Source organism: Bos indicus x Bos taurus, chromosome 19 (genome assembly GCF_003369695.1).
Source record: "Bos indicus x Bos taurus breed Angus x Brahman F1 hybrid chromosome 19, Bos_hybrid_MaternalHap_v2.0, whole genome shotgun sequence".
Taxonomy (NCBI): domain Eukaryota; kingdom Metazoa; phylum Chordata; class Mammalia; order Artiodactyla; family Bovidae; genus Bos; species Bos indicus x Bos taurus.
In genome coordinates this window covers 28,800,164-28,818,269 of record NC_040094.1, presented here as the reverse complement: position 1 = coordinate 28,818,269, position 18,106 = coordinate 28,800,164, and the positions used below count along the sequence as shown (strand labels likewise).

The window sequence follows — 18,106 nt, the reverse complement described above, 5'->3', positions numbered from 1 at the left end:
TAATAGTGAGAATGAGTTATTCCCTCCCCTGAGGACCCATATCCCTCTTCTCCCCACACCCTTTCCCAATGAGAAGGCAGGTCTAGGTGGCTAAGACACGGAATCCCACAGTCATTCATAGTCGAGTTGGGAAGCGGTGTGGGAGAAGGGAAGCTGGTGCAGAGCAAGCTCTGGCTCAGAACTTGGAAAGGGGGGACCCTTGGAAAGGATAAGTGATTGGAAATCGATGGCAACCTTTATTCCGGTTACTTCGCGTTTAGTGTCCCCCTCATGAACAGCTGATCTATATCTAGAAGCAACTAACTCCTCACCGGCGCCGTGGCTTAGCTGGTTAAAGCGCCTGTCTAGTAAACAGGAGATCCTGGGTTCGAATCCCAGCGGTGCCTGGGGTAGTTGAGTGTAGTATATTATTGCTGCGAAAGCAACACGTTTCCAGACTCCCAAGGGGACTCGCCCCTCCCCCACCCTCGCCGTCTCTACTGCAGTTCCCTAAAGATTATTCTTATCTAGCCAGTTCCTCGCCATTTGAGTTTCCATCCCTGTGCACTTTTAGTGCAAATTTGGAGGCCAACTCCAGCTTTCATGAACCATGGTTTAACGGCCTCCCTTTGTCTGCCTACAAGGATATGAGAATGTTGACTCAGATTTGGGGCCGTTTTGCGTGGTGTCTTGGGGTAGGGAGGAAGGACAGGAGAGCTGCCTCTTCGGTTGCCTCACAGGCGCATGCGCACTGACATATCAACCCAGCAGGGCGGTACTCGCTGGAGACGGGCGTGTTGATAGGCAGCTATAGTTGCGCAGGCCCAGGGCCGCACGCGGCTGTGATGGCCGAGTGGTTAAGGCGTTGGACTCGAAATCCAATGGGGTCTCCCCGCGCAGGTTCGAATCCTGCTCACAGCGTCAGTACTTTTGGGGACAGGAAGGAAGCAATTTATTTTTCTAGTGCTGATTGCACTTTTATTCTGAGCCTCTAGGGAATTCCAGGATCTGCCTGAGAGCGCTCTCTTGCGGGCCTCAGACTCCTGCTTCTTCCCCAAAGGTTCTGTCCTGCAAAAACCTGTTAACTGCCAATTTGAATTCGTAACTCCAAACTCACGTGGTTTCTCAGTGCTATTAGCAAGCATATCACATTTCCTTATCCATTCACCCTCCGACTCTTTTCAGGAATCCCATCATCCTCCTTCTGCTTTACTTCCCATGTCACTGTGCTAAAAAGGCATTCGATAATTAAAACAATATGGTACTGGCACAAAAACCAACAGATCAATGGAACAGGATAGAAAGCCCAGAAATAAACCCACCCACCTATGTCAATTAATCTACAAGAAAAAGAGGCAAGAATACACAATGTAAAAAAAAGACAGTCTCTTCAATAAGCGGTGCTGGGAAAACTGGACAGCTACATGTAGATTAATGAAATTAGAACATTCTCTAACACCATCTACAAAAATAAAATAGATTAAAGACCTAAATGTAAGAACAGAGACTCTAAGACTCCCAGAGGAAAACATAGGCAGAACACTCTTTGACATAAATTGCAGCAATATCTTTTTGGATTCGTCTCGTAGAGTAATGGAAATAAAAACAAAAGCAAACAAACAGGACCTAATTAAAAGCTTTTGCACAGCACAAGAAACCATAAACAAAAAGACAGCCTACAGAACAGGACAAATATCTGCAAAGGATGCAACCAACAAGGGACTGATTTCCAAAATATACAAATAGCTCATATGGTTCAGTATTTAGAAAAAAAAAGCAAAAAATGGGTAGAAGATCTAAACAGGCATTTCTCCAGAGAAGACATACAGATGGCCAACAGGCACATGAAAAAATGCTCAATATCACAAATTATTAGACATTCAAATCAAAATGATAATGAGGCATCTCCTCACTCTGGTCAGCATGGCCATCAACAAAATGTCGACAAATAATAAATGCTGAAGGGAGTGTGAAGAAAAAGTAACCTTCCTACACTGCTAGTGGAAATGTCAATTGGTACAGCCAGTATGGAGAAGAGTATAGTTTCCTTTAAAAACTAAAAATAAAGTTATCACATGATCCTACAATCCCTATCCTGGGCATTTATCTGGAGAAAACTATAATTTGAAAATATACATGCTCCTTTATGTTCATAGCAGCACTACTTGTAATAGCCAGGACATGGAAACAACAAAAATGTCTATCAACAGATGAATGGATAATGAAGATGTGTACATATACAATGGGATATTACTCAGCCATCAAAAACAAGGAAATAATGCCACTTGCAGTAGCATGAATGGGCCTACTGGTTATCATACTAAGTCAAGTAGTAGTTCAGGAAGAGAAAGACAAATAGTAATACCATATGATATCACTTATACATGGAATCTAAAATACAGTGCAAATGAACACACCTACGAAACAGAAACTCACAGACAGAGAAAACAGACTTGGTTGCCAAGGGGGAGGAGGAGTGGGGAGGGAAGGATTGGAACTTTGGGATTAGTAGATGCAAACTATTATATGTAGGATGGATTAACAGCAAGGTCCTACGTAACAATACAGAACTACATTCAATATCCTGTGATAAATGATAATGGAAAAGAATATGAAAAAATACATAGACGTATAACAGACACTTTGATGCAGAGCAGAAATTAACAACATTGTAGATCAATTATACTTCAATAAAATTTTTAAAGAATTCCAGGATTATATTAAAAAACTAAAGATCAAGAATTTTCTGGATTAAGTGAAACTGAAGAGCCATAACAACTAAATGCAACGTGGGATCCTGGATTGGGAAAAAGGGGTTATAAAAGATACCACTGAAACATTTGAGGAAATTTAAGTATGGACTGGCATTAAATAATAGTATTATGTTTATTTTAATATCCTGATATTGATAGCTGTACTATTATACCACGAATGTCCTTTTCAGAAAACATACTGAGTAACAACAAGCAAAAGGACTTGATGTTTTTGATTTACCCCCAAAGGATTCAGAAAACAAATATTTTATACCTATATTATATTTGGAGGGAAATTATAAAGCAAATGAAACAAATGTAAGAAATGTAAACAATTAGTAGACCTGGGAAAAGCATATACAGGAGTTCCTTGTATTATTCTACTTTTTTTAATTGCAGTATAGTTGATGTATAATCCTTGTACTATTTTTGTATTTTTTCTGAAAGTTTGAAATTATATAAAAATTAAAATTTCCAAAAACAAAACAAAAAAGGGGGGAAAAAGTCCTCCAATGGCTTCACATTACTTTGAGATGACAAAGCACTTGCAATGGCCTAGAAGGTTCTACATAATCAGCCTCCCACTTTGTGGCTCTGATCTGACCTCCTACAACTCCTGCTACCTCCACTCCAGACAACCCCACTCTGCCCCTTCTGCTGCTCTCTGTTCTTTTGACAAGCCTGGCAGGTTGTCCTAGTCAGCCTGTGCATCTGACTGGAATCCTCTTCCCTCCAGTGGCCCTGTAGCATGTGGCCTCACCTCTTTATTTTTTGTATCGGAAAAGCAACCTTTTTTTTTCGTATCTGGAAAGCAACGTGGGTATTTTTGGCCTCACCTCTTTATATTTCACCTTCTCAGTGAGTCCTTCCCTGATCTTAGCCTTAAAGTCACAATTCCCAATCTCCACTCTGCTTTCTTGCTTCACTTTGCTCTTTAGCTCTTATCACCAACTGACAAATGATAAATTTAGTATAATGTACCTTTGACTGTTTTTCCCACAAGAACCTGTGCCCCAGAAGGGCAGGGATTATTGCCTGTTTTGTTTGGGGCTCTACAGAGGTCTTCTATCCTGATTCTTCCCTTGGCCCAGGGGCCTGGGCCTCCTACTTCCCCACCCCCAACCCCAGGTCTCAATCCTCCAGGAACTGCCTCCCACCCCACCCGCCCCGCCGCCCCCCCCCCCCTCCGCCCCCCCCCCCCCCCCCTCCGCCTTCCCAGGACCCAGGGGGTCCCAGGAAGCCAGCCTGCTCTTTGAAGAACAAAGAGGGAGGAGCTGCGCCTCGGATCCCAGGCCTGGGAAGACGTCACAGCGGGGGAGGGGAAGCGCCACACTAGGCCAGCTGTGCTGTCTCCGTTCCTTCCCCGCCTCCTCCTCAGGGCCCCAGCGCGTGTGGGACACGAGCTCCCCTCCCCCAAGCCCCAGTGCTGCCCGGTGTTAAGCCGGCGCCCAGGAAGAGGCTGGAAGCCCAGACACTCATACACACACTATGTTCATACATAGACACAACCACAAACGGACATGCACACAGGCCTGCACTGACATGGAGGTGTGTCATCCACAGACCCCAATCCATCCCCTTAGACCCTGGAAATGCCCTTGGAAATGCCCTCCAGGAGGAATAGCTGGAGAACAATCACCCAACCAGTCCAACTGGTCTCACAACCAGCCTGAAGTGTATATGATTGTTTGGGGCAGGGGTGAGAGCTTTTAAAGAAAAATGTTAAACTAGGTACAAAAAGTAATATTTACAGTGAAACAAAGACCAGAAAAAATAACTTACTGGTATTAACTAATTGCCTGCCTACACCTCTAATACTCTCAACAGACTGGCTACTGACTTTGTATATCTCAAATCTCATTTTTCCTCTACCACCCATGTACTTACAGTTAACAAGAGCCCCTGGATCATTCACGTCACCTGTGCCCTCTGGCATTGCACTTGCAAGGCAGGAAGTCTAGTGAGTGGGCACAGGTGACAGGAGTTTCCTTGGAAGCCATTCCCACAGCAGGATGGCTGGGCTAACTTTGTGTGGAAGTTACTGGGAACCACAGTAACCGAATTAGCAATTTACATATCCCCAAATGCCCACAGCCACTTCAACACAGGGGGACTGCGTGACAGAGGGGAAGTTGGGAGTGAAAACAGACAGTGGTCTTTACCATTTGCAGTTAAAATATCTATTTTGGCCAATTTTATAGAAGCATATGGTCATGTGAGCCTGTTGCTAGGACCCTCACAGAGGTGTGTTTAAGTGAGGGGGCCTAAAGTGTATATTTCATTGGCTTCATGGTGAATTCACCTTTGAAACTGTAATTTTTTGATGGCACATCTCAAGTGGACTTGCAACTTGCCTCGAAATCCTATTCTATCCTAGAAGCTTTGCTTTCCTATTCTCCAAAATGAACATTTCATACCTTTTTTCTCCTTAAAGGAGCTGCAGCACTCTCCCCTCCAGCAATGAGCTTGCTTGATTCATTCTTTTTTTTTTTTTTTCTAATTTTATTTTATTTTTAAACTTAACATAATTGTATTAGTTTTGCCAAATATCAAAATGAATCCGCCACAGGTATACATGTGTTCCCCATCCTGAACCCTCCTCCCTCCTCCCTCCCCATACCATCCCTCTGGGTCGTCCCAGTGCACCAGCCCCAAGCATCCAGTATCGTGCATCGAACCTGGACTGGCAACTCGTTTCTTACATGATATTTTACATGTTTCAATGCCATTCTCCCAAATCTTCCCACCCTCTCCCTCTCCCACAGAGTCCATAAGACTGTTCTATACATCAGTGTCTCTTTTGCTGTCTCGTACACCGGGTTATTGTTACCATCTTTCTAAATTCCATATATATGCGTTAGTATACTGTATTTATGTTTTTCCTTCTGGCTTACTTCACTCTGTATAATTGGCTCCAGTTTCATCCACCTCATTAGAACTGATTCAAATGTATTCTTTTTAATGGCTGAGTAATACTCCATTGTGTATATGTACCACAGCTTTCTTAGCCATTCATCTGCTGATGGACATCTAGGTTGCTTCCATGTCCTGGCTATTATAAACAGTGCTGCGATGAACATTGGGGTATACGTGTCTCTTTCCCTTCTGGTTTCCTCAGTGTGTATGCCCAGAAGTGGAATTGCTGGATCATAAGGCAGTTCTATTTCCAGTTTTTTAAGGAATCTCCACACTGTTCTCCATAGTGGCTGTACTAGTTTGCATTTCCGCCAACAGTGTAAGAGGGTTCCCTTTTCTCCACACCCTCTCCAGCATTTATTATTTGTAGACTTTTGGATCACAGCCATTCTGACTGGTGTGAAATGGTACCTCATAGTGGTTTTGATTTGCATTTCTCTGATAATGAGTGATGTTGAGCATCTTTTCATGTGTTTGTTAGCCATCTGTATGTCTTCTTTGGAGAAATGTCTATTTAGTTCTTTGGCCCATTTTTTGATTGGGTCGTTTATTTTTCTGGAGTTGAGCTGTAGGAGTTGCTTGTATATTTTTGAGATTAGTTGTTTGTCGGTTGCTTCATTAGATTCATTCTTTTTTTAAAAAAATTTGTTTATTTGGCTGTACTAGGTCTTAGTTGTGGCACAAGCGATCTTTAGTTGTAGCTTGTGGAATCTAGTTCCCTGACTATGGATTGAACCCGGGTTGCCTGCACTGGGAATGAGGAATCTTAGCCACTGGACCACCAGGGAAGTCCCAGTTTATTCTTTTCTTAAAAAAGAAAAAAAATTATTGAAGTATAGTAAAAAAAATTCATTGAATTTGCCTGTCATCCTTTTGCACAGGGGCCATGCTAATATTATCTATATCATTCTAATTTTAGTATATGTGCTGCCGAAGCATGCACTCCTTGTTAAACAGTGTAGAAGAAACATCTATCAATTGAGAAGGGTTCATTTCATGCCCCAGTTCATCTCTGCAACTTTCTCCTAATATCCGAGGCACTTTACCATTCTAATATTTCAGGGGCCTCGGGATCTGCATAGTATTATGTTTGTAAGCCTGATAAATCCTTTCCAAAAATTCAGAAAGGCTTTCATTTGTTTTGCTGAATTTCTTGAATTTTGTTCAGACTCTTTTCTTTGGTTTTCCTTTGCAAGGCCCTGTCTAGATGCACTAGTAAGTGGTGCTCTCATAAGGCCCTTCTCCTCTCACTGGGGTTCCAGTTTGGTTCAGGGGTCAAGTGTGCTTCAGTAATAGCAGATCCTCCCTATGAAGGAGGGTTTCCATCTTTCCAATTAAACAAGTCTGAGAAGCCCGGCCAGCTGGTCATTTGCAGACCTGCTATGAGATAACCTAAGAGAAATCGTCCTGCCCCAGGGGTGGCTTCTGGCCCAAACTGGGTGCCCTGTTGGGTCTTATATTACCAGACCAAGTCCCTGTGCCCCAGAAACTAACACATACCTGTGTGCATCCTAGGTCACTTCAGTTGTCTGACTCTGTGTGATCTTATGGACTGCAGCCTGCCAGGCTCCTCTGTCCATTCGATTCTCCAGGCAAGAATACTGGAGTGGGTTGCAGACACAGGATTTCCTAATTGATCCCTATGAGGAGGGGAAGTCCTGAGCCCCAGTCAGGAATTGGGGCTAGGTAGGAACAGAAGGCGGAGAAGGCAATGGCACCCCACTCCAGTACTCTTGCTTGGAAAATCCCATGGATGGAAGAGCCTGGTAGGCTGCAGTCCATGGGGTCGATAAGAGTCGGACACGACTGAGCGACTTCACTTTCCCTTTTCACTTTCATGCATTGGAGAAAGAATTGGCACCCCACTCCAGTGTTCTTGCCTGGAGAATCCCACTGACGGGGGAGCCTGGTGGGCTGCCGTCTATGGGGTCGCACAGAGTCGGGCACGACTGAAGCGACTTAGCAGCAGTAGCAGGAACAGAAGGTGGTAAAAGGAGTGGATTTCTAAGACAGCTTGCTTGGCTTTAGGAGATAAGGTTTGAAACAACATATTCTCACTCTCATTCCCTTCCTTTTCTTATTTTCCCTGATGTAATAGCACAAATGCTTACACATAAAGGATTTCATCATTCTTCCCTACTTCTTCCCAGAATAGCCACCATAAAACCATAAATAGCAATTGATCATTTCTAACTATCCAAAGGATGATTCGTTGCTTTGCTGCTGCTACTGCTGCTGCTGCTGCTAAGTCGCTTCAGTCGTGTCCGACTCTGTGCGATCCCATAGATGGCAGCCCACCAGGCTCCCCCATCAGTGGGATTCTCCAGGCAAGAACACTCCTTGCTGCTGCTGATTTTAGGAACCCTGTGGAATCTTTCTCTTCTATCTGGGAATGTTCTACAGATTCGCTGCCTCCCCCCCGCCCCCCCGCCCGTTGTTATTTTCTTCCATTTGATATCAGTAAAAAGCTTTAAATATCACAAAATTAATTTGGTTGTAAATGGAGAAACAGTACCAAACAAAATGAAATGTAAAACCCAAAGGACAACAGAAAACCCTAAACAGAGCCTCAAGTTCGGTCTTGGGGTTTTACATATACGAATGACACAGCAGACTGCAAATAACATAATTAGCACAGCAAGGGTAGCAGTACTCGGTGCACAGGGGCCCAGGATAACTGTGCCTAAACCCCTTTTAGAGATCCTAACAGGTACTGTGGCCACGCATTGCTTCAGTAAAATATATTCTTCACACTCATGAGTTCTCAGTTCTCTGCTGTAATCAGATCATTTATCCACAATGTACATCAGAGGACTTTCTTTAGAGATAGCTGAAACATTCCCCATTTATTTTTATGTTTTAAAATTGTTTATTTTATTCCTTTGACTGCAACTAAGACTCATTGCAGCATACCGGCTTCAGTAGTTGTGGTGCACCAGTGGGCTTAGTTGCTCCAAGGCATGTAGGATCCTAGCTCCCTGCTGCTGCTGCTAAGTCGTCCTAACCGGGGGGATCAAACCCGTGTCCCCTGAATTGCAAGGCAGATTCTTAACCATTGGACTACCAAGAAGAAGTCCCTTCTCCCATTTCAAAATACAGAAATACAAGACAAAAAACCCCCACAAATGGCACACAAAAAGAAACTAAGGAACCAGTTCACAAACCAGGTAAAAGTTCAACAACACTTGCCTCTCTCCAATAAGGTACTTACTCAAATACAAAACAAATTGGTGTATTGCAGAGAAAAAGTCCCAAAGAAAGAGGAAATAAGGTTTATGGCTGTAGACACCAGAGTGACTTACCCAACAGTATGGAGCCTGCTAGCTCTCAAATGTCCATCCAGCTGTCAAGCGCTAGGGCACTCCATGCCATTCCAGGGAATTCTGAAGGGCAGATCCTCCAGACAAGCGGTCCTGGCAGCTTACTGGAGGATTCCCCAACCAGGCCCAGGTGGCCATGATCAGCAAGGTTCTTTACTGGCTTACCAAGTCAAGCTCCCACTGCTTGTAGTAGCTACAAGCCGAGAAAATGAGAGACAGTTGTTAGGGGGCGAGGAATAACTACTTTGCTTGGAGAGCCAGCAGACCAAGGAGATGGTGGACTCCTGTTTCAAAGAACCATCTGGCCTGAGTTAGAATTCAGGCTTCTTGTATACCAAAAAAGGGAAGAAATAAAGTTAAACATTTATTGGTTCTGGTCAGAACTGTGTGAATTTCTTCCTGCAGGCGCTGACAGGCAGGCCAGGTCAGGATGTTTCCTGGGAGCTAAACAAAGGTGTTTTAACTTAATGCTCATTACCTGGGAGGCAGGGCTCCCAAAGATGGGCCATTATGTGTAACTTAAGCTTATAGGCAACATCCCTTTAGTGATTAAGTTGTCACAGAATACAAAAGTTTCCCTATTAGATGATCACCAGAGTAAACTAGCCCTGTACTCTCAAGTCATAGCCATGACTGGCTGCCCCTCCCCCACCCTCATAGCCATCTTATATTACTTTCTGTTTTCTTAGTAATTTTCTGTCTCCCCTACCCCCACCATAATGTAAGTAGCAGGAGAGTCCAGTTGCAAGGTACCCTCAATGCCTAACAACACTTGGTGCACAAGAGGCCCTCCAGAAATAGAGGCTTCGTAATTGAGTACAGGGGCTGCTCACATAGACATACAAATACTCAGACTGTTGTAGAGTTTCCTTCTAGGGGCCACTGTTATGGCTTAGAATTGAGAAGAGAGCATTCCCAGTCGCTCACACAATCCAGAAGCGGAGAAGAAAGACTTCGAGCCTAGCCCAGATGAAGTTGAAGGAGACAGGAGTCAGGAGTCCGAGGGACCCGGCCCCCTGCCCTCACTCACAAGTGGCCGCGGCAGTCGGCGGGAGCCAGGCCACCTGCTGACCCGACGCGTGCGGGATCAAAGCGGCTGGGAAGGGGCGGGCGGGGAGTGGCAGGAACCTGGAGGTGTGAGCGAGCTTCCCAGGGGATGGCCGGAGCGTGGGAGCGCAGAGGGCCGAGCAGCCACGGAGTACTGCAGGGACCATCCCAGAGACCTGGGAGACCCGGAGCCAGACTTGCAGAGACCACGCAAGACCCAGAGAGACCCAGCGCAGAAGTCAGGAGACCAGGAAATAATGTGAAAAAGACGGAGACAAAGACGCTGAAAGACGGCGGGACAAGAAAAGGCCGTGACCGTGGACTTAGAAAAATAAACCGGGTTCCAGAGGACAGAAAATAAGAGAAAGAGCGACGAAGAGAAAAGGAAAGAAAAGCCAGAGTCTTAGAGCTTGAGAGCAGGGACGACCTCGCGCCTCCCTCGCGGAGGGCTGAAAGGACCCCCGGGGCAGGGATCCCAGCGCGCGGTCCTTTCTCAGGGTCACGCCTGCGGAGGTGCGGGCGGAAAGCGGGGGGAGAAGGAGGGGTGTGGACAGCCATCCCAGGCTGGGAGGATGGAAGTGTGAGGACGTTCGGAATCAGGGTCTCGACCCAAAGCCTCATACTTTGACACAGAGTAAAAAAGTAAAATCTTAAACAAGAAATACAGACATCTTTGGGGGGAAAGGGAAAAAAAAAAACAACCGATGCATTGGCCGGGAATCGAACCCGGGCCTCCCGCGTGGCAGGCGAGAATTCTACCACTGAACCACCAATGCAAGCGTACCCTGAAATCTCCTGGATCTATCTTATCTTGTAGAGCATCGTGGTGACCATCTCCAAGTAGCTTTCTAGTCAGGGGCAAGGCAGAGGAACAGTCCCAATAGTAGACGTGGGTGGAGCCCCGAGCCATCCTTCCTTCCGCCTGGATCCGGTCACCCGGCCATAAAGTCGCCCCATATGGCCAGGGGCGGCCCCACACCCGGGTGCGAACTGCCCGGGGCCCCGAGCCTCGCGTGCAGGTGACAAAAACTCAACCCGAGCCCAGGTTCCCAAGGAGGGGGGCAGCGGGGGCTGCTGAGGCCATACATCTGCGCTCCCATTTGGCTCAGGTAGCGGGAGGTGGCATGTGCTGGGCTTCCTGACTGCAAATGGGAGCGCCCTCCCCAAGGTCTGCGCTCCTCTAGCTCGGACTTTGCCAAGGCAGGCTCCGTGAAAAAACCAAGTTGTGGACGGGAGCTGGGAGGGCTCGGAGGAGCCCCATCCGTCTCTGACTAGGAAGCTGTCTTCTGACTCAGTCTGCAACCCTGTTTTGTGTCCGTCCCTGGTATTCTTGCCGTCCCGTTAAATCTCTGATTTTACCTTCTCAGGCATCATTCCACATTGTGTCATGCTCTTGGTTTGAGGTGGGTGTTGATCCCTTTTTTTTGTTTCAGTTTTTGTCTTTTAAAGAAAACTGCCTGCTCTTTGCTCCCCTATAATCACGAGGGGTTCGGAGGAGCGAAGAACCCCGGAGCACACTTATGTCAGGTGATGACCTGGCAGCCCTGGGCCTGAATCTCCTATGATTAGTTTTTAATCAAATACTTCTAACTGGAAAGAGCTCTCCACCGGTGCTTCAAAGCCTCCCTACCTCTTCCATGAGGTTTCCCCCTGCCCCAGTCTAGCCATCCCTCATGATGATGACCCTTTCCCTGAGCACCTACTTCACCGTCCTTCTAAAATAACTACTTGATAACACATCCTCTTTCCCACTGAAACTTGCAGGAATAAACCAGACCTCCAGCCTATATCTCAGCATGAAGGGTAGCCTAGACCAGCCTAGACAGGTGCCCAGTGGTCACAATGAGTGCATAGATGTTGGGGGAACTGAATATGATTGACTTAGATCGCACAGAGCTTCTTCCACCTCCAAAGTCCCTGGTGAATTAGATCCAGCCAGCACACTCAGGTGACTCTCTATCCCAAGTAGGAGGTGACTTTGGGGGAAAGGTGTATAGGATCCAGCTTAGGGGCTGAGGGGTGCTAACTTTTTATTTCAGTGTTAGTGGGGGTACAGTGAGCTCCCAAGAAAACTGAAATAGTGAACGGGTGCGGGGTGGGGGAACTCTGAATTCCCTGAGTTCTGTCCCCAAATTACTCCAACTCCCTCTTCCTCTAATAACTTCCCTTCAGCTAGGTTCCCGCCTCATTATACAGCCTTATGGTCCTTAAACCAGCCGGTCCCGCACCGGCCCCTCATTTCCCACACTCCCAGGCCATTTCCACCTTTCACCCTCTCCCTTGTGCCCCTCCCCTTTCCGGGAGCCTCGTGCCCAGGGTCGAGTCCTGTGGGATCCTGAAGGGGCGGGCCCGGGTCCTAACCTCCCCCCTACTCGGAGCCTGAGGGATATAAGGCTCAAGGAGAGCGGAGACTCGGTCCACACTAGGGTCCGGAGGAGCGATGGTCACCCGGGATCGAGCCGAGAATAGGGACGGGCCCAAGGTGAGAGGAGGGCGGGGAGGGAGCAGAGGTCCTGGACTGAGGAGGGGACAGGGTCCCTGAGGGTCAGGGAAGAGGCTGGAGACGCGGGGCTGGAAGGGGGGACCCGAGGAGCCAGGGGCTGGGGAGGAAGCTGCAAACTATGGAGAAGGGGCAGCGTCAGAGCTGTAACTGGGTGGGCGGTAGAGGCAGAGGTCTGGGTGTGGGTGATGGCAGTTGACACCTTGTGCCTTCGAGGGCTTGGGGAGGGCGGCGGCAGAATTTGAGTAAAATAAGCAGGAGGAGCACAGAGCTAAGGGAGGAGGGTGGAAACAAAAATCGGAGAGGATGGGCACTCGCTCCACGCGGGCTGTGAGAGGGCGCTGGCCCAATGCAGCCTTGTAAGAGAAGGTTCCAGAGGCCCGAGCCCGGGTGGAAGACTTCAGAACCAGTGGAGAAGGGTGACCGCACACACGGGTTAGAGGGAGGGGAGGAGGCGCGGGCGCGCTGGGTGTCTCCCTTTCTACACTCAGGGCCGCCAGCTCAGCCCGGCACCTTGCGGCCCACGCGTCTGGGCGCAAAGAGGGCCCCCAAAGTTCTCCACTGAGACAGAGAAAGACTGCACGAGACGGAGACGTAGAGAGAAAGGAGGAGGAGGAGGAAGAAAGACACAGAGAGGGGAGGAGGGAGGACAAGAGTGAGAGAGGAGAAAGCAGAAGACCCGGGAGAGAGAGGAGGCGAGCTACAGAAATTCACTCCAGGGGCGTTGGGAGGGGGATTGGAGAGGGATCGAATGGGCATGGCCCTAGGCTCTCTGGGGTCTTGGGGAAGGGGTGGAGGCCGGCCTATCCCAGCGGCGGGATCCCGACGCCCCCGCGGCCGCGCTGAGTCTCGGTCGGGTCGGCCCCGCTCTCCCTTTCCTGCTGGTCGCAGATGCTGAAGCCGCTCGTGGAGAAGCGGCGCCGGGACCGCATCAACCGCAGCCTGGAAGAACTGAGGCTGCTGCTGCTGGAGCGGACCCGGGACCAGGTCAGTTCTTCTGCCATCACCTGGACCCTAAACATTCCGTCCTCGAGTCCCAGGGCTTCCCACTTGGGTAGGGACATTTGCTGCTTTGGAGACCCTGGCCCCAAGGGACCTTGGAATTCCAGCCCAGCCCCCTTTCCCGTTCTCAGAACGCGATCTTCATCGCTACCCCTAGGGTCTGTAAGTTTCAATACCCGGCTCTAAATTTCACTCCCAGGGTCAGTCAGTTTCAATCTTTGGGTCTGTAAGTTCTCCTTCCTCCCCCCTACCTCCGACCCCTCCCCAAGATAGGCAGCGGGGTGGTTAATTTCACTCCCTGGGTTTGCTGTTCAAATCCCTTCCTCGCACTATGGGTTGGTTTCATCCCCTCGGTTTGGACAGTTTCGTCTCAGGGTGGGCCAGGACCGTTCTTGGTCATCTCCACTCGGTGTTCCGTAGCGCACTCTGCGGTCCGCGCGCAAACGCGATCCGGGGGCACCCCCAGCTCCCGCATCCCCCTCCCTTCTTCCCCCTGCCACTTTCCCCCTCTCTCCCCACCCCTTTCTGTCTCTGCGCCCTCCCCTCCCATCTGTAGAACCTCCGGAACCCGAAGCTGGAGAAAGCAGAAATACTGGAGTTCGCCGTGGGCTACTTGAGGGAGCGAAGCCGGGTGGAGCCCCCGGGTACAGCGCGGGGGTGGGGCAGCGGAGGGAGGGAGCGGGTGGTTTCACAGAGGCCCGGGTCTGGGTAGACGGGGAGGACCCTGCGGAGGACGGTGGGCTTGGGGAGTGGCAGGCTCTGCTCCGAGGCGAGGTTAATAATAACACCCGCGCGTGTCTGTCTCTGTGTCTCCCTCCTTTTCTTCCTCTGTCTGTCCATGTGGCTTCCTGTCTCTGTCTCTGCGCCTGTCCGGCTTCGGTATCTCTGCGCCCCGCCCCTTCCCTCTTCCCCGATGGGACCCCCTGCCCGGCCCGCCGGTCCTCCCGCCGGCCGCACCTTCAGGGGTTCCCCGATCCCCAGCCCAGGACGCCGAGGCGCTCGCCAGCTGCTACTTGTCGGGATTCCGCGAGTGCCTGCTCCGCTTGGCGGCCTTCGCGCAAGACGCCAGCCCGGCCGCGCGCGCCCAGCTCTTCTCCGCGCTGCACGGTTACCTGCGCCCCAAGCCGCCCCGGCCGGAACCGGGAGAGCCCAGGCCCCCCGCGCCGCGCCTACCGCTGGACCCCGCCGCCCCAGCGCCCGGCCCCGCGCTCCACCAGCGCCCCCCAGTTCACAAGGGCCCCCCCAGCCCGCGCTGCGCGCGGTCCCCGTCCCCCTGCTCCCCCCGAGCCGGTGATTCCGGCGCGCCGGCCCCCCTCACCGGACTGCTGCCGCCGCCGCCGCCTCACAGACAAGACGGGGCGCCCAAGGCCCCGCCGCCCCCGCCGCCCGCTTTCTGGAGACCTTGGCCCTGAGCTTTGAGGGGGGGGTGGGGGCGGGGGCTGGGGGGAGGGGTAGAGACTCCAGCCCGAGGGCAGCAGAGGGACCCGGGCGTCCGGGTGAGGTGCTGGGGAGGGCGGCGGGGCGCGCGGGCGCCGCGCGCGGGTGAGATGTGGTTTATATTAGAGTATCTATATAAATATATATTTCCTTGGTTCCTGTCCCTTCTCCCTGCCCCCCACCCCCCGGCGTCTAGGATTGTACCCTCTGCCCCCAGCCCAGCCCCAGTCCCTTCCCGAGTCCCTAGTGCATGGAATAAAGTGGTTATCAAATCCCCGTGTGTCCCCGAGCCAGGGGCCTGCCTTTATCTCGGCGTCCACGCCCACTTTCCCTCCCCTTCTGTTTCCCGCCCCCAGTCCTGCTCTCCTCGGCCCGAGCCCCGGGGCAGACAGGTAAGTAAAGAAGAGAGCAGAGCGGAGGCTGAGGTGGAAACTAAAACCAGCTAAAAAACACTGAGATAGGGTAGGGGGAGAAGGGTGGGAGCCTTTTAAGAAAAAGCCGGATAAAGAGGAAAAGAAAAAAAAAACAATAAAATAAAATCGACTCTGGTGGGATTCGAACCCACAACCTTTGAATCGCTCTTTCGTCACTAGAAGTCCAATGCGCTATCCATTGCGCCACAGAGCCACCTGGTGGGCGCCAGCGTCTGACGGCTTACGGGTACTAGAATGGGAAGAGGGCGGGGGGAGGGGGAGGGTTGTGAGGGAATTGGGCGGGGCGTGGCAGGAGCGCGCGGTTTGGACCTCAGAGGCCTCCATGGAAGAGGTAGCGTGCGCAAAGCGTGTGAGCGAAGTGGGAGTGAGGGCGCACAAGGGTGGAGGAAACAGCGCGACGGAATAGGAGCCAACGAGCGAGTATGGAGCTCGCTGGAGGTTTGGGGAATTCTTCTAGTTCAGGCGCACCCCACTCCCGGATGTGGTCCCATCTCTAAGAATAAACTTGTTTTGTTGTTAATTTCTGTGTACCTTTGTTTTTTCTGGTCTATCTGCTTTGTCATCTGCTGCTTTGCTGTCCGAAGGAATCTCCATAATTCTCAGAAGAAAAGCAGCCAATTTAGGGCAATCATTCATAGAGCCACACCTCCCACCTCCCCCTTCCTTCTAGTCTCTTAGGAGGACTGTGAGGACGGCTGTCCCCCACGCAGGTAGCGTGGCCGAGCGGTCTAAGGCGCTGGATTTAGGCTCCAGTCTCTTCGGAGGCGTGGGTTCGAATCCCACCGCTGCCAGACCAGAGTTTTTCTCTAGTTTAAAGCACCATTGGGGAAGTTTTTTGTAGAATATAATTTATTTAGTTTTATGAAAACTCCTGGTAGCGGTCTCACCAATTTGTATTCCAGACAGAACTTAAGTCTGCATCCCAGCCCCAAATTAATACAAAATGGAAACTTCTAAAAAAAAATCTCGGATCTCCATTATCGATCTCCGCTTTGACATGTCATAAGATAATATTCAAAACAATTTGCTATATATTGAAGTGACTCTCTGTAAATTCTCCTAAAGGCGTGGTAGAGGCTCGAATTATCTAGTCTGGAAAGCTCAAAAGGTAAGAACCAGCTTAATTTTCTTTCAGATCCTTTCAGAACATAAGAGAATATCATACACAAAACTCATAAATAATACAATAGAACACACGGGTATTGAGTGAAAAGAAAATATAAAGGTTCCACCGAGATTTGAACTCGGATCGCTGGATTCAGAGTCCAGAGTGCTAACCATTACACCATGGAACCGACGACGTTCCACCGCTTTTCAGAGACTATGTATATATTATCAAACTTTCTACTCTGCTTCCACTTTGCCACTCTCAGGAGATGAAGCAAAATAAACGGAGTTGTCGGATAAGATGAATACCACTTTCAAGCACCTGAAATATGAATCTAAATGTGCTTTAATTATAAATACACACCGTAATTAAACGATAGTATGAAAAAAGTTTAAATTTAATAATTTTAAAATATTGATTACATGATAAGACAGACTATATTGGGTTAAATAAAATTTTACTAAAATTAATTTCAAAAAATAATTTCACCTATTTCTTTGTACTCTTTTTATTGTGTGGCTCCTAGTAAAATTAAATTCACACGTATGGCTCGGGTATGTACTGCTCTAAAACATCTCTGCTCTCACTCCACTGTCATTCCTTCTGCCTTCTGAATAAAACCCTGAAGTACTTTAATTTCGTTTCCTCTTAACACCATCTAACAAACTTGCCTTATTCTTTTCCTCTGTTATGTTCGAAGGAATACAAATATTTACGGTACTGAAAAATCCAAAGATTGTCGTGCACCAACCAGTGGAGAAAAAGCAACCGCCCGAACAGGGACTTGAACCCTGGACCCTCAGATTAAAAGTCTGATGCTCTACCGACTGAGCTATCCGGGCTCTCCCTCAGACTTTGTTCTACTTTCTATAAGAGTTTTGTATTGACGAAATTCATTCGCGAAGCGAAGTGACTGTAGTTATGTGTGTATGCAAGGGACTCCAGAAGAAACCGAGAGAAAGCTGGTGAAGCCAGTGACCGGTGATTGCTTTTTATCGGACCCCCCTCAGCACAGCAAGTGTTAGGACGCTAGAGCCTAAGCGCCGCCGAAGCTGGGTGGGTGCGGCATCGGCACGGCCGCGCGGGGGCGCTTCCGCAGAGGGCTTCCCTCTGGGAGAAGTTTGTTCCCAGTCCGATGACCTAGGTCCCAGGCACCCCACGTACCTGGGCCGACCCTTCCTACCGCCCCAAAGCCAAGGGTGGGCCGCGGAGAGAAAAGGATGCCACATGAAGCCTTCAGATGCTGTGCTCCCGGAGACGACTTCGGTCCCCAGATCGGCCACATTCCAAGGGAGAGGCACTGAGTTCCGCCGTGCCATAGATCCGGGACACACAGGGCCGGGTTGGGGGTGAGGGGGGTACCAACTTCAGGAGGTGACAGGAGGGTTGTTTATGACCCCTATGCCATGTGTAGAGATGCATGTTAGACTCGCGTGAGGCTGTAGTCACGTGTGATTTATGGCTCACTTGTGTATAGTGATTCACATGGATGATTCACAATTAGGAATGCGGGTGCCCTGTGCCCAGTTCTGACAGAGAGAGAGAAGGAAAGGTTTTCCGGGAGGCTGAGGAGTGGGCGGACAGGGCATCAGTTGGCTTCTGACCAGGAA

At 49.5% G+C, this 18,106-nt stretch overlaps 1 protein-coding gene and 8 non-coding genes across 10 annotated transcripts; 4 read left to right on the top strand and 5 right to left on the bottom strand.

Moving 5' to 3' along the window:
* The first annotated feature begins 312 nt into the window (after positions 1-312).
* Positions 313-386, top strand: TRNAT-AGU. The gene has a single exon. It is a non-coding gene; the product is annotated as a tRNA-Thr (tRNA).
* Positions 387-818: 432 nt separating this feature from the next.
* On the top strand, positions 819-900 carry TRNAS-CGA. Its single transcript has one exon. It is a non-coding gene; the product is annotated as a tRNA-Ser (tRNA).
* Positions 901-6,481: 5,581 nt separating this feature from the next.
* LOC113878621 lies at positions 6,482-6,591 on the bottom strand. The gene has a single exon (XR_003507048.1). It is a non-coding gene; the product is annotated as a U6 spliceosomal RNA (small nuclear RNA).
* Positions 6,592-10,720: 4,129 nt separating this feature from the next.
* Positions 10,721-10,791, bottom strand: TRNAG-GCC. Its single transcript has one exon. It is a non-coding gene; the product is annotated as a tRNA-Gly (tRNA).
* HES7 (hes family bHLH transcription factor 7) lies at positions 10,767-14,955 on the top strand. 2 transcript variants are annotated; one of them, XM_027519314.1, is made up of 4 exons: positions 10,767-12,497; positions 13,407-13,502; positions 14,074-14,161; positions 14,499-14,955. In XM_027519314.1, the coding sequence occupies exons 1-4, from the start codon at positions 12,456-12,458 to the stop codon at positions 14,927-14,929; spliced, it is 657 nt and encodes a 218-aa protein (XP_027375115.1). In that variant the 5' UTR covers positions 10,767-12,455; the 3' UTR covers positions 14,930-14,955. The 2 variants fall into 2 exon arrangements, with proteins under 2 accessions (XP_027375115.1, XP_027375113.1); XM_027519312.1 differs by having other exon boundaries at positions 10,772-12,497; positions 14,481-14,955.
* Positions 14,956-15,494: 539 nt separating this feature from the next.
* TRNAR-UCU lies at positions 15,495-15,581 on the bottom strand. Its single transcript is given in 2 exon segments — positions 15,495-15,530; positions 15,545-15,581. It is a non-coding gene; the product is annotated as a tRNA-Arg (tRNA).
* A 516-nt stretch (positions 15,582-16,097) lies between these two features.
* TRNAL-UAG lies at positions 16,098-16,179 on the top strand. The gene has a single exon. It is a non-coding gene; the product is annotated as a tRNA-Leu (tRNA).
* A 432-nt stretch (positions 16,180-16,611) lies between these two features.
* On the bottom strand, positions 16,612-16,683 carry TRNAQ-CUG. The gene has a single exon. It is a non-coding gene; the product is annotated as a tRNA-Gln (tRNA).
* Positions 16,684-17,265: 582 nt separating this feature from the next.
* Positions 17,266-17,338, bottom strand: TRNAK-UUU. Its single transcript has one exon. It is a non-coding gene; the product is annotated as a tRNA-Lys (tRNA).
* Between the last annotated feature and the right edge of the window lie 768 nt (positions 17,339-18,106).

Bases quoted from the DNA above. Each gene is read 5' to 3' on its own strand.
- HES7 (XM_027519312.1), top strand. From the start codon at position 12,456: ATGGTCACCCGGGATCGAGCCGAGAATAGGGACGGGCCCAAG. The intron at 13,503-14,073 runs GTCAGTTCTTCT...TCCCATCTGTAG, and splicing joins TGGAGCGGACCCGGGACCAG to AACCTCCGGAACCCGAAGCT. The intron at 14,162-14,480 runs GTACAGCGCGGG...CCGCACCTTCAG, and splicing joins AAGCCGGGTGGAGCCCCCGG to GGGTTCCCCGATCCCCAGCC.